General features: G+C 42.6%; 3 protein-coding genes across 3 annotated transcripts in view; all 3 read right to left on the bottom strand.

Annotated features, from left to right (window-relative positions):
- Nucleotides 1-6,551: 6,551 nt before the first annotated feature.
- LOC134186069 (uncharacterized protein K02A2.6-like) lies at nucleotides 6,552-10,805 on the bottom strand. The gene has a single exon (XM_062653978.1). It carries the CDS (start codon nucleotides 10,701-10,703, stop codon nucleotides 6,687-6,689), a length of 4,017 nt encoding a protein of 1,338 aa, XP_062509962.1. The 5' UTR covers nucleotides 10,704-10,805; the 3' UTR covers nucleotides 6,552-6,686.
- Nucleotides 10,806-13,386: 2,581 nt separating this feature from the next.
- Nucleotides 13,387-13,923, bottom strand: LOC134185311 (uncharacterized). Its single transcript, XM_062653092.1, has one exon. It carries the CDS (start codon nucleotides 13,921-13,923, stop codon nucleotides 13,387-13,389), a length of 537 nt encoding a protein of 178 aa, XP_062509076.1.
- A 104-nt stretch (nucleotides 13,924-14,027) lies between these two features.
- LOC134185310 (uncharacterized) overlaps nucleotides 14,028-15,022 on the bottom strand; it is a 2,682-nt gene continuing 1,687 nt past the window's right edge. Inside the window, exon 6 of the mRNA XM_062653091.1 lies at nucleotides 14,028-14,146. Coding sequence (XP_062509075.1) covers nucleotides 14,028-14,146 — 119 coding nt within the window. The remainder of the gene's footprint in view (nucleotides 14,147-15,022) is intronic.

Here is a 15,022-nt window from a genome sequence, read left to right as displayed (position 1 = left end):
CTACCAACAACTACATCAGAATATGAACTGCAGTAAGATTGGTCGTAAGTCACATTTACTTTGATTTCATAAGAAGTGAATGGAATAAGATGGTCCAGCTTAAATGGACGTGTTTTGGAAACTCTGGTTGCAAAGTTGTCACTAGTATCCACAGGACGAAACTGAACGCTATAGTTAGTGATACTACAAGCATAGTGATCCTCTCTAGTATAAGATGGACAGTCGAATGAGACAAATAGAGAAAAAGTAGAACTACTGGCTATTGTTGGTTTTCCACACTTTAGCCTTCTTTCTGCAACACAGCAAAGAGCATGATCATTTTAGTTAAAATTCTATCAGTCCGTAACAAACACAAACTATGAGCAATTACCAATCCAGTATTTGTTCTAGCATGCCAAACTATTACAAGGTCACAACAATCAAGAAGACACGTGCAAGTAATACAAATAAATATTGTTTCAACATTAAAACTAAAGCCACCTGTTCCATAACTTCTAGTTTAGGAAACTTAGATTTCTTATATTAGACAGACTGTTAACATGTTATTGTGCTAACTTGCAAACTGTGGATGCATGGTTACATGTAAAAGAGTAAAGTAGTATGAATCAGAGTCTTAGTTGTTTGCATTTAAGAAATCTATACCATTAGCTTTATAACACAATAATAATTGGACACATATCATAAATTGCTCTAGATACAAACAAAATAGCATTACAAACAAACATAATATCTTACCATAAACTCTTAGTTCAGAAGTTTGCTTAATCGTGCCGTTACTATTTGTGGCAGTGCAACGGTACTTGCTTTCATTAGATGTTTGAACATTTGTGATGGTGAGTGTGTTGCCATTCCATTTTACATTATTTGATGCTTTCTGGGAAAGGACATTCCACTGATATGATGGAGTTGGGTGACCAAATGCATTACAGTGAAGTATAAAATCGTCGCCAGGTAACACGTGTGCAGTTTCTCCTATCTGATATACATGATTCTGTTCAGCATGTTGATGGCTCACTGTGGATGGCTGTAAGGTCTTAGCAGAAAAGACTGGAGCAACTGACAAAAACGAAAAACAAGAACGCCATAGTTACAAAACGTCATCTGTTTGCTCAAATACACACCAATAGTTTTCAACAATTTCTAGTTGTTTAGTAAAATACATGCAACTTTACTTATGTCTGTTATTGCACTGTATGCGATAATTGAGATTACTGCTGGTGTGTACTTGTTGTTTGCATTATCCTGCCTTGTTAAACAATGCAATAGTCAGTGCATCTCGTGTATATGTGATAAAGACATTTGTTCACTATGGAGGCATTTGAATACTGACTCCAGTTTGAACTGGAATTGTGTTTGGAACTGCCACGCCCACAGTTTCAACAATTTTGCCTCGGATGGTCAAACTGCTAGAGAACTCTTCTGACAGTTTTGGAACTCTCAGAACTATCAATCGAAGACAAACTATCCCATCAATTCCAGTTCCAAACGTAGTATTCAAATGTGCCCTACATTGCAGTATCTGAAAAGACAAAGTACATGATAAAGTCATAGGATATATATACCAGTGTGAACACTATAGCTCACAATGAATATATTAAAACTCGTAGACTAGACTCCAGGAAATGACGAAGGCGGAGAGAGACTGGGTTGAGTCTACTCGTAGACAGGATAAACGACACAAGCACCATCACTGCTTTTTCCACAGCAAGTAAACTTGTTGCAATATTCGCACAAATTCCATGTCTGAACTAGAGTTTATTATTCATGAAGACTGAATGCTGATGTCAAAAAGATGTATTGACAGAAGGCTTCGCCAGAACACAATCACAAACACACACATATCGCCATGAGCTTTAGAAACAAAGCACAAAGCTCCTCTACCGGTTTAACTTGATCATTGGCATCACAAAAGTATGACATGTAAAATTGAGGTCTCCTAGTTATTAATTGTTACAACATCTCCCACAGTTGCTTAATTATTAAGTCTATGAGTTACTGTAGTTGTTTGCTGGTAATTGTTTTTAGGAATAATGGTCACGTATTGCAGCAAATGGCTAAACCATGCATTGTGATTGTTGTTTCCCAATTTCTACAACAGAAAGGTGTTCATAGCTCTTACTGAATTATCTAATTTTTAAATTTTTATTAAGACTCAAACAGTTGATTTAATCACACACACACACACACACACACACACACACACACACACACACACACACACACAGACACAGACACAGACACAGACACACACACACACACACACACACACAGACACAGACACACACAGACACAGACACACACAGACACAGACACAGACACAGACACAGACACACAAAGACACAGACACAGACACAGACACAGACACAGACACACAGACACACACACACAGACACAGACACACAGACACAGACACACAGACACAGACACAGACACAGACACACACCCCCCACCCCCCCACACACACACACAGTACCGTTGACAAACAACTGAAAGTTACGAGTGATTTCCACAACAGCCAGGAAGCACACCCTTTTTGAAGCAGCTTACCAATGCACATTTCAGACTGAAATTCTAGGCTGCAGTATATTCTTAGCTCCCGGATATCGTTACTGAGACATCCGGGTGTTGACAAGCTAGAAGTATGATGGTACATGTACGTACAGTATTATGCACAAGGTCCGGTCGTGTCCTAGGAGAGTATACGCCAGAGCAGAGTTACCTGCGGATCTTGAGAGCGTTTACACAGTCTAGGCTTTAGACGGGTCTAGGCCTAGTGTACTAGCTTGTCTGCATGGCCCTTGATCCATGCACAGTGAAATGTAAATTTATGTTTACTGTGGGAGACAAGTACGTCAAAGCACACACGACGTTTAATATATCATTTGTTGCTCTACAGATCTAGCTAGCCAATTGTAGATAGGGCCTAGATTATAAAATAAAATATTAATTAGTAATGCTTCTTTTACAGAAGACAACTTTCTCTAGGTAAGTTAGAATAACTGTATTAGTAATGTCTTAGTTACTACAACGGTTATTTATCGCATCTTGAGACGGCACTTTGTCAAAAGTGTTGTGGCTACGTAGAGTACATGCAGTAATGTTGCTGTTGGAGTTTACATATCTAACAGTATTGTCTAGAAATGGCAAGCACATCTCGTTACTTTATTTAATTAAGAAAATGAGAACGGAGTCACTTGCACAGTTAGCATATTAGCTACGTACTAGATATTCGTCAAACAAGAAACAATCTAAATTATTGTTAGTTTTACCTGGAAAGGCGTAGATGTTTAGTTGACAAATGCTAAAACCAGCTGGTACTTCAACTGTAACCTGTCTGGCTGAAACCGTTGAACATTTATAATGGAATTCTCCAGATTTCTGATTACTCGCCGCACATCTTTGTGTTTTGTTTTCTGTTGGACACAAGCTTCTTGCAACTACTTTCCACCCGATCTGATCAGATGGCGATGACATTGATGCTGTTAGATTTTTTCCAACAATTGTAACGGACTGAAGTTTTAGACATTGTTCAAAGCTAATCGCTAAATTTAGCTGGCGGTATTGGTCATCCGATCTGCGTCGACTGACGCAGGTGCTATTGTCCGTATCAGTCAGCCCTTGCAATTGGTCTCTCAATTTTTTTTGTGCGTCTTCTTTGCCTATAGTTAGTGATATTCCAGGAGCTGTTAGATCTACAGCAACTGTAGAGAAAAAGAGATATCGGTACATCCAAGTGATGCATATATCTAATTCAGCCTACACATGCAGCACGAGACTACCTGCATTGTTCGTTTCACATCGAATGCTTCTAGTGAGAGTGTACACGTAGAAGCAGAGACGTAGAAGCCACAGCAGTTGTCTGCTGGACGACATCATGAAACACAACGACGAGGATACAGAAATGGCAGCACTGCACGCAAGTTCAGAAAGATTTCCAGTCTAAGAGGAAGTCAGACCAACTTCTCAGAAGAGAAAGTGTTGCCCCCGCCTACAGACATCCTACTCAGGTCATTTGCTCTAGACGTGGGGTAAACCTATAGCGGTATGTTCTTCCGCATTTCTTCTAGCTAGAGATGTTAGCGTTCCTTGGTCGACGGAAGTATGTCACGTAGAGTAGCAACTGCATTGACACACTCTAGAGTTAGAGCACCTACAAAGACGTTGATTGTAGTCAAAGTATACCCTCCAACTATTGCACACAGTCTAGATGCATCACTCTTCCTGTTTTAGCAAATAATTATCATTAATCTGTACGTTGTAGCGCTGTATATAGTTGATGTTGGCAACGCGTGGCCGGTACTAGCTACATATCTTGCAATTGCATGCACGTGCTGCCTGCAGCAATTTTCTCACCTTAGCTCTGGGGTTGACCTTCGCAACAATTAAAATTAGAAATTAGTATGTTAGAAAATAGTGTTTATATGTTTGTAGACAATATCTGAAAAAACTAAGGCTTCTATACACTTACTGGACTCTGACAAACTGTGATGTGCGTGTGCAAATTAACTTAATTAACTAGTGCATAGCATTCAGTCTTGCGTCATTGTGTACATTTGTATAGCAAAAACTTCGACACGTCCAGCCACTAGGCAAGTTTCTGCATGGTTCCTGCTGTTGAGGCACTGTTCATATGTTGTTCACCCCGCATGCACACCTTTGATGAAGTGGCGAGGTATGTACGTGGGTGAGCGCTCTATCGACACATCTTTCCTGATTTTGTAGGCACTCTAGTTCCTAGAACTGACAGTTCTGGAGGCTGATAAACCATTTGTGTAAATAACTTGCATGTGAAAGCAAAACTTAACGCGCGTTAAATAGGCGTGGTCGACTAGTGCACGTTGATTAGTTTTTCTACTAAAACTTGTGACAGTGACATTATGATTGATCATGTATGCGCACTAGCAACTTGATGTCCTCGAATATTTAATACGCAGCAGACTGTAGTAAAATTAGTCTACCTATTTGATTAAATTAATCATTTACTCCTTAACCGGAAGTATACGCTAATGGAGACTGGCAAAGTTTATATTTGTATCAGTGACGGCAGACTTTGTGTTTTTGTAGATTTTAGTTTTAGGTGACTTACTAATATTCTCCTCGACCTAAAGATCGCTTAGATGGTGGTGATCTCTGTTAAGTTAAAATTAATTTAAATCTAGTGTACACGGTATACATAGTGTATATATTAACTACAAAATTTAATAACATATATATATATATATATATATATATATATATATATATATATATATATACATGGGCATAATTATGGAGCCACCCCCATATCAACTGAGGCAGGGAAATCAACAGAATATTGCAGATTTATGAATATACCTGCTGACACGCTGATTCTACATCAAATCATGATTTTTGGGTATTTATATTGTTCTGATTGGACGTTTTGACAACCCGTATCAACAAAAGACTAAGGGAATAACCAGACTAACCACCGTCGCCATTACCATGTCCAAACCGTTCATGTTGCATGTAACGTCACAGGAGCAGATGAGAATAGACTACAATATGCAAGTAAACTGAAACGTATAGTCTCTATTTATTCTTTGAGTATGTATCCCGACGTAAACAAAATCATTTTATTGTTTAAAAGTTTTTTGAAAACGATTTTGATTATTAACTTTCAAATTTACTGGTTGAATTGACACAGCAAGAAGCAGTCGTGCATCTCAACAGGTCAAACATCACCTCTAATCTCAGACGTATGGATGGCACTCTCAGAGCCATTACATTACCAATATGCCTTGTTTCAATTTACTAAAAAGTGCAGCTGTCGCTGTAGATGCATGTACAGGCAGTGTCTAAAGAAAGTCCAATAATATTTTAATCTAAGTTACGTGCTCAGGGTAGCTCCATAATTATGGCCATGTCTGTATGTATATATATATATATATATATATATATATATATATATATATATATATATATATATATATATACACTATCAGCTTATATTGCTCGATATGGATCTGATCCCAACTTTTGTTGTCTGAAAATTGATATGACAAATGCCTTTAACGAATGCTCTCGAGCTTCATTTTTGAGTCGTCTACGTAAAGAGTTCCCAGCCTTGTTTGGGTGGTCCTCGTGGTGTTATCATTGTGAAGGCATGTTGCATTTTGGGAATTCTTGGATCAAGTCATCTGCAGGAGTGCAACAAGGGGATCCCCTTGGTCCCCTACTATTCTCCCTCGTTCTTATGGAGTTTTTGGATGACTTGGGTCCATTGCCAGATTTGAAGCTGAAGTTATGGTATTTGGACGATGGCTCTTTCCTTGGCCAGCGGGCTACAGTTGCTTGTCTCTTGGATGTCTTGTTATCAAAGGGTCCCTTCTTTGGTCTTCATATCAATTTGAACAAATGTAAGGTCTTTTGGCCCTCTGGAGATCAGAATTTCCCCAAATTTGCTACTGAAATTCAGCGCAGTGTTCAGGTTCATGGTGGTGTTGACTTCCTTGGTTGTCCTGTATATGGATCTTCCTCATATGTTACTGAATTTGTTTCCCAACTGTAAGATAACGGTTACAGCTGTGCACTTCGTGACAGTCAGAATCGTTCTGATCTATTTCCGATTACACATACGGGATAGTGAATCTAATTACATTACATGTCATCTATCTGTCTCTGGGTGACTTCAACTCAAAAGTGCAGTGTCAAGCAATGGTTGCTAATTACGTAGTGTAGTCCTCCAGTAGGCGTCGTGGTGGTCTTGAGATCCTCCCCAGCCTTGTTGTTTTGACTGCAGGTTGACTTGCAGGTGCAGTTGGGGACTTGGCAGATTTTGGAGGGCTTTCTGTATTCGGAGATCTGATCTCCGTGTCTGGCAGTACGTTTGTCTCTTCAGGTTGATTTGGTGGTTGTCCTTCTGACAGGCTGGTGTTTGTTTGTTGTCCCGTCGGAGTGTACTTAGCGAACATTGTGTTGTCATCCCACACTTCTGTTGTCCTGTTTATGTGTGTTCTAGTTCTTCTCACTGTCCGTCCATTTGCTAGTCTGAGGATGTAGGATTGGGGCTCTGTGTGGTGTCCAATGACTTTTGCTGGTACCCATTTTTTTCCTCTCATTGTCCTTACGCTTTCATCAGGAAGCAGAGGTGAGTTCGTTGTGTTTCCTGTGGCTCCATAGAACGCATATTGGGATTGGTGGGCGATTAGTTTTTGTCTGGTCTTGTCTGCATCCATGTTATGTGGAACCAGAGTCTCAGTATTTATTGTTAGTTGGGTTCGGAGGTGTCTCCCCTGTAGCAGGATGGCAGGAGTAGGCAGGTCTCCTCCTATTGGTGTGTTCCTAAGGACTCTTAGAGCGTCATTGATTGTACGGCCCTCCTCCAACATCTTGGCCATCATTTTCTTGACTGTTTGGACACCTCTTTCCGCTTGGCCATTGCTGGCTGGGTAGCCTGGACTGGATGTGGTGTGTTGAAATCCCAGCTTCCTGGAGAACTTGCGAAATTCTTCGTTGGCGTATTGTGGCCCGTTGTCCGAGAATATTGTTTCTGGTATTCCAAAATTGGCAAAATGCTTGTCTAGGATAGTTATCACATCAGCTGCTTTCGTTGACTGGAGGTGATCTATGGTCACCCATTTGCTGTAGTAATCGATGGTAAGTAGGTAATGTTCCCCTTGTAGTTCAAACAAGTCTGTTCCCACTTTCTGGTAGGGGTAGTGTGGAACATCATGAGGTTTAGTGTCTGGCTTTGGGTTCTGGCTTCGATTTTCTTGGCATTTGCTGCAACTCGCTACCATGTCATGTATTTCATTGGTGTAGCCAGGCCAGTACACTGACGTCTTGGCCCTTTCTATACACTTCACTATTCCATAGTGTCCCTCATGTATACTGTTCATCACCGTTTTGCGCATTGTCACAGGGACGACAGCTTGGCTTCCTTTGAGGACAATGCCGTCTTTCTCTGTTAGGTCGTGTCTCACATTCCAGTACGGTTTGATTGGACCCGGGACACTCCTCCTTGTAGGTGGCCATCCTGTGTGTATGTAAGTGATGAGTGCCTGCATTGTAGGGTCTTGTCTGGTCGCTTCCGTACATCTTTCACGTCCAAGTGGTGTGGGAATGATTTGCTCTGTGACGGAGTCGATTTGCTCTTCTGTTAGTTCATCATAGTCTGTATAGGGTGTTGTAGATGGCATTCTGCTCAGAGAATCGGCCAGGACCATTTCTTTCCCGGAATGGTGCTCTAGCGTGTAGTTGTATTTGAGACATCGTAGGCGCATTCTCTGAAGCCTAGGACTGACTTCAGCAAGGGGCTTTTTCAGTATTCCAAGTAGTGGCTTGTGGTCAGTCTCCACTATGACATCTTGTCCATACACATACTGATGGAATCTTGTTAGTCCAAACTGGATGGCAAGCATTTCCTTCTCTATTTGTGCATATTTCTGTTGTATGCTGGACATTGTTCTTGACGCGTATTCTACTGGGTGCCCCTCTTGAATAACAGCTGCTCCCAAGCCATGTTGTGATGCGTCCACAGTTAATCTCACTGGTAATGCTGGATCAAAAAGTCGTAGTACTGGGGCCTTTGTCACTAGATCTTTCACATGCTGTAGGGTGCGGTCGTGAACGGAGTCCCACACCCATGCAGTCTCCTGCTGTGTTAGCTGTCGCAGTGGGCTGGCTGTCTCAGCCAAAGTAGGACAAAATTTCGACAAATATGTAACCAGGCCCAGGAGTCTTGAAACATCTGTCTTGGACTGTGGCTTTGGGAATTGCTCAATGGCCTCGACTTTTTCTGGGTCAGGTTTTATCCCTTCTGATGTAAGCACATGTCCCAGATACTTTAATTCAGTCTTTCTGAACTGGCATTTGGGTCGGTTGAGTCTAAGGTTCAGCTCCCTACACCTTTCGAGGACCATCTGAAGGCGTTTGTCGTGCTCCTCTACGCTACAGCCTGATACAAGGATGTCATCCACATAGGTGTGTACCCCAGGTATGTCTGCAAAGGATTCTGTCACTATTCTGTGAAACACTTCTGGGGCAGAGCTGATTCCGAAAGGTAGTCGGCAATACCGGTAGCGCCCAAAGGGAGTTGCCACTGTTGTCAAGTAGCTACTTTCCTTGTCTAGGGCAATCTGTAGAAAACCAGATGTAGCATCTAGGGTTGAGAAATATTGTGAGCCTGCCAACGTGCCGAATATCTCTTCGGGTGTTTTCAATTGGTAGTGCTCCCTTTGTATAGCCTTGTTCAACGCTCCTGGATCAATGCATATCCTTAGTTTGTCTTTACCTGGCTTTGTTACAAGGACTATGGGACTGACCCAATTAGTAGCCTCTGTTACTTTGGCTATGATGCCTTGTTTCTCCATTTCATCCAGTTGTGACTTCAGTTCCAGCCTGTACCTAAATGGAACTCTTCTAGCTGGTTGGATGACTGGTTGTGCATTTGTCTTTAGTTTGATGCTGTACTCTCCTGGTAGTCGTCCCAGTCCTTTAAAGACATCTTTGAACTCTGATATAGCTGTGGGTGTGTCCCCTGTTGCATCCACTGCTAGGGTCTGTTGTATTAGTCCCAAGTCAGTGATGGAAGGCAATCCTATGAGCGTCTCCACGTTCTCTCGTACTATGATGAATTCCATCCTGTGGGTGGCTCCTTGAAATGTTGCCTCCATGGTTGTTTTCCCACAGACATCTAATTTTGTTCCTCCGTATGCTGTTAGCTGAACTTCTGTTGGCGTGGGAGGGCTAGCACAGAGGACGCGGTAAGCAGTGAATGGCAGTATGTTGCACGTTGCACCTGTGTCGATTTTGGCTTTCAAACCTCTCCCTCCTATGTCCAGTATTATGTTCCAGACTTTAGCCTTTGTATTACTGGTTTGTGTCGTGGTACCGGTGCAGTAAGCGAAATGGTCTCTCTCCTCGTTCTCTGGTGTGTCTGGTGTGGCTCGTTGTGGCGATATCGCATTGGCCGTCTCCTTTGTTGTTTGTCGTCGGGCTAGTCTGTCCTTTTCTGCCTTTTTGCATGCTTCCGCCGTGTGATTCATAATGCCGCAATATTTGCATTGTTTTCCCCATGCTGGGCAGTTTTTTGGTTTGTGGTTTGTCGCGCAGTAGTGGCAAGGGCGCTGCTTCATGGCTTTCACCATGTGTACCGCCGCCGCGTCGGTGACGCATTCTTTCAAGGCTGTGGCGGTTGATGTCATACTGGCAATGTAACGGGTTGTCGCTTCCATTGACCTGCACATGTCTACAGCTTTGGTTAGGGTTAGGTCAGATTCTGCCAACAGTTTCTCGCGGACGTTGTCTGCGGTGATATTGATTACAATCTGGTCCCGGATGATCTTCGTTTTCTCCTCTTGGTGATATCCGCAGGTTTCCACCAGGCGCAGCAAATCTGTGTAGAAGCTGTCGAAGGGCTCATTCGGTTGTTGTTTCCTCTGCAGGAACAGGAATCTTTCGTAGATTTCATTACTTTTAGGCTTGAAGTAGTTGTTGAACGCTCTAATGACGCAGTCCAGTTTGTCCTCGTCGCCGTCTGCGGCCCAAGTGAATGTTCGGTAGACGGAGATGGCTTCCCCTCCCATCGCCGTGAGTAGTATTGCGACTTTCGTTTTCTCGTCTTCTTTGTCCTTCTTTGTTGCTGTCATGTAGAATGTAAAATGGTCCCGCCACTGTGGCCATTCTTTGGCTGCTTCCAGTGTGGTTGTGAATGCTTGAGGCGGTTTCAGTCCTTCTGCCATGCTGTTGTCGGTTCTTTCCTCCCGACACCATGTAAGATAACGGTTACAGCTGTGCACTTCGTGACAGTCAGAATCGTTCTGATCTATTTCCGATTACACATACGGGATAGTGAATCTAATTACATTACATGTCACCAACGAGTGGACAAGATTTTGGATTGGCAGGACCGTTTGACAGCTTTAGAGGATCCTCAGGTGGAGCTTAATCTTCTCCGCAGCTGTTTGAGCCTTTGCAAGCTGAATCACATCATTAGAACGGTTCCTGGCTTCAAGATCAATGATGTAACGATGCAGTTTGACAGTGGTCTTCATCACAGTTAAGAGGCTTTATCCTCTTCTTCGGTCTCTGACCTGGCATGGAAACAGGCAACTCTTCCAGTTCGTTTGGGTGGTCTAGGTCTTCGTGAGGCCTCTAGATCTTCATCTGCAGCTTTCGTTGGCAGCTGCAACTCTTCTCGGCAGTTGTCTCTCCGTCTTCTTAATGACTCAGCGTTCATGTCGGTACATGAAGAAAATGATTGGACTCAGCATTCTTCCTTTTTCCCTGGTGAAGTGCAATGCCGGCAACATCTTGCAAGTCTTTTACCACCTACTAGTTCTGTCTCGTCCTCTGTTTCTTCTACACAATATTCCTTCCAGAAGGCTCTGGATGATGCTTTGAGATCCAGCATTAAAGTCAGCTTTGTTAGTCTGCGAGAACAGGCACGTTTCAGTGCTGTCGCATATCCTCATGCGGGGGCTTGGTTGAGGGCAATCCCCAACTCAAGTCTAGGCCTGGCCATGTCTCCGCGTGAATTTGTGACTTCTTTGCGTTTGCGTTTGGGAATTCCGGTTTTTCCAGCACCCCCACACTCAGTCCGTTGTGTGTGCGGTCATGAATTGGACATTTTTTGGTGACCATGCTCTTGGCTGTGGTCCTCTTCGGACTAAGCGACATGATGCCTTATGTGACGTCATCTTCCACTGGTTGCTCTTAGACAACTCCAATGTACGTCGAGAACAACGCTGTTCCTCTCATTCTATGACAAGACCAGGTGACGTTTTCCATCCTGACTTTCCCTAGGCAAGGCTGCTTATTTCGACATTTCCGTGAAGAATTCGTTCACTCCCTCTTACCTTATTAATGCTGCCATAAAAGCTGGTGCTGCTGCTGAGGCTGGGGAAGTGGACAAAGATGAACGCCATCTTGCTAATGTTTCAAGTTATGGCTGTTTGTTTTACCCTCTTGTGGTGGAATCATACGGAGTGTGGGCTGCACATAGTCTGGAGGTGTTGAAATTTTGGCGCGGGCAATCCAGAATATGCGCAAATAGTGGTCTGGAAATGCTACGCTAAGCGAATGCGTTGATTTGGAAAGTTGAAGCTATGGACGCAAGTTTTATATGGGCGTATTCGTTTGGAACCTTTCTAGAAACAGATAGAATGGAAAGGCCCGCTAGCGTGTTCGATTGGGCACCTTTCTTTTTCTGGATATCATGAACAGTTTCCCAAACCTTTCCGGAAAGGGATAGACTGGAAAGATATGTACGCAGTGTTCGATTGGTAACTTTTCTGTTTCCGAAAAAGGATAGAGCGGATAGACTTTCTGACCTATCCTACCATCAATACAGATAGAAAGGATAGAAAACGCACCTATAGACATATAAAACTTGCGTCCATAGCTTCAACTTTCCAAATCAACGCATTCGCTTAGCGTAGCATTTCCAGACCACTATTTGCGCATATTCTGGATTGCCCGCGCCAAAATTTCAAAGAATGGCAGCTGATTTCTCATGCTCGGCAAAACAAAATCCCGAAGAGTTAGTAGACATTCTAACAGGTGGAAACGTGGATGCTATGACAAAGACCACACACACACACACACACACACACACACACACACACACACACACACACACACACACACACACACACACACACGGGGTGATTCTGATACAAAGGCACTGATTCTCCTATACGCCGAATTTGCCGAAAAATTCAGAAATCCTTCTTTTAAAAAGAAGAAAATATGGGAGACAGTTGCAGCTAGAATGCACGAGATGTCGTTTCCAGTTACTGCTCTTCAATGTGAGGGACGGTGGAAATATCTCACAAAACCTACTGGGAAGTAGAAGACCACAACTACCAAACTGGCAAGTCCATACGTTTGTCATCAGTTGATGTTTATAGAAATGTGGCTTCTATAGGGAGAGATCGAAAGGAATGGAGATATACCAGACAAATGGCTGAAATTTACGGTCATAGGCCAAGTGTCCGACCAGTGGCTACTATGAGTAGTTCAGGAGATGGAGACCACGCCAGATCACCTTCTCCATTGGAAATTTATGATACAGAAGGCACAGATCTGACGGAAGATTGCACAGAAGATTGTGCACCAACTTTATCAAAGAAGGCAAGGCGATCAGCGCAAAGTGGTAGAGAGACTACGAAGAAATGTTTTATGAAGATGATGATGAGTTGTAGAGAGGAACGTGAGAGGCAACACCAAGAGAAAATGAAGATGCTGGAAAAGATGCATGAGGACAAGATGGCTCTAGTTTCCCGCTTGCTTGATGCAATAAAGGATAGTAATACCCGTACGTCGTAGTATATAGTTTCGGATATCATAGTTCGTACTATAACTTACAGTATGTGTACTTTAATTGCTTACAGTATCTGTGTAAGGGTATACATAGTTAGCACATTAAACTCGTGCATGAGAGTTAATGTACTGCTTAATTTGATCACGTTTGCCTACAGCTCCAAAGTCCGCACCACATAGTCTTAGATATTCAATTTCTAAGTCATTTACCTCTGTGTCTGCACTGTCATCATCACCAAGAAATTCTGCGATATTCTCGTCATGAGACAAACAGATATTGTGCAAAACACAAGAGGCAATAATCATTGTCGGAATCTCTTTAACCCTTGTGACGTCGACGAATTTCATCCTCCTCCATCTTCCTTTTAGCAACGAAAACGCTCTTTCGATTACCATTCTAGTTGCAGAGTGACAGCAATTGTAATTTCTATCTTCCTGTTGCATGTGGCCGTAGTCTTTGTATGGTGTCAAAAGCCACGTGTTGAGAGGGTATGCTGCGTTACCTAGTATGTGAGTTCCTTGCATGGGAAACATGTCTCCTGGATTGGATTGTATCCGAAAAAATAGATCGGAATTCCTCAAAACTCGTGCATCATGCACACTTCCCGGCCAGACACAATAGCAATCCAGGAAGAACATATTATGATCACAAACAGCTTGCAGTATGAGAGACGGAAATTTCTTTCTATTTATATAGCTATCTCTATCCTGACTGGGTGGTTTAATGGGTATTTGGCTACCTTCTATAGCTTCCAAAACATCTGGAAATCCTTTTGTGTTCTCGAATCCTCTTCGTATTCTATCAACTTAGGATCCACGAGGCCATTGGATTGCAGCGTGTCGCAGATAAAATGATACACATCTACAAATTTTCCGTACGACACCATGCACTGTTGACTCAGCAACACCAAACCGATCCGAAAGCTGACGAAACGTTTCCTGAGTTCCCAGGTACCATAACGTTATCAGTAATTGATTTACTACTGGTATTGCAACTTCCTCCACGACTTCTATCTAAAGATAGCTTCTTCCAAGTGCTAGCCTTGTGCACCAACACGTCAAACGTCGATCTACTTAAACGTAAATGCCTCCGAAAATCCTGATCATAATACAATGGAACTACTTTCTCGACATAACCTAGAATGCGAGGCTTACTGTCTTCCCTGGTCCACAAAAAGGAGCCAAGTTCCAGTAAATCATCCAGGAAATCTTCTTCATTGTCAAATTCTTCGATATCAGCAAAAAATCCATTCAAGAACGGAGATTACAACCGAAGTATACAACGCTGCCATCTAGTAGAAGAGTTCGCTGTACCAGCGTCATGACTGGCTAGGTAAATGAACAGCCTACCGGCATGGTAATGCATCTAATGTACAATAAATTAGTCTTACGTTACCTCACTGTCATTGCTTCTGTTCTCTAGTCAATAATTTTACAATTTTTATTTAGAAAGATGCTACGCATGCGCATATAGCTCTGTTACCGCCTCGTCTATCTCGTTTCGGAATGGTTCTGTTCGATTGGTAAACGTGCCCTGTCTCTTTCCATCTAACCTTTCCAGAAAATGATAGTCCCAAACGAATACGCCCTGTGTCTATGAGTGCGTTTTCTATCCTTTCTATCTGTATTGATGGTAGGATAGGTCAGAAAGTCTATCCGCTCTATCCTTTTTCGGAAACAAAAAAGTTACCAATCAAACAGCGTACATACCTTTCCAGTCTATCCCTTTCCGGAAAGG

Source organism: Corticium candelabrum, chromosome 10, assembly GCF_963422355.1.
Source record: "Corticium candelabrum chromosome 10, ooCorCand1.1, whole genome shotgun sequence".
Lineage (NCBI taxonomy): Eukaryota > Metazoa > Porifera > Homoscleromorpha > Homosclerophorida > Plakinidae > Corticium > Corticium candelabrum.
Note: the sequence above shows the minus strand (reverse complement) of the source record. Positions and strands in the feature narration are given on the sequence as shown.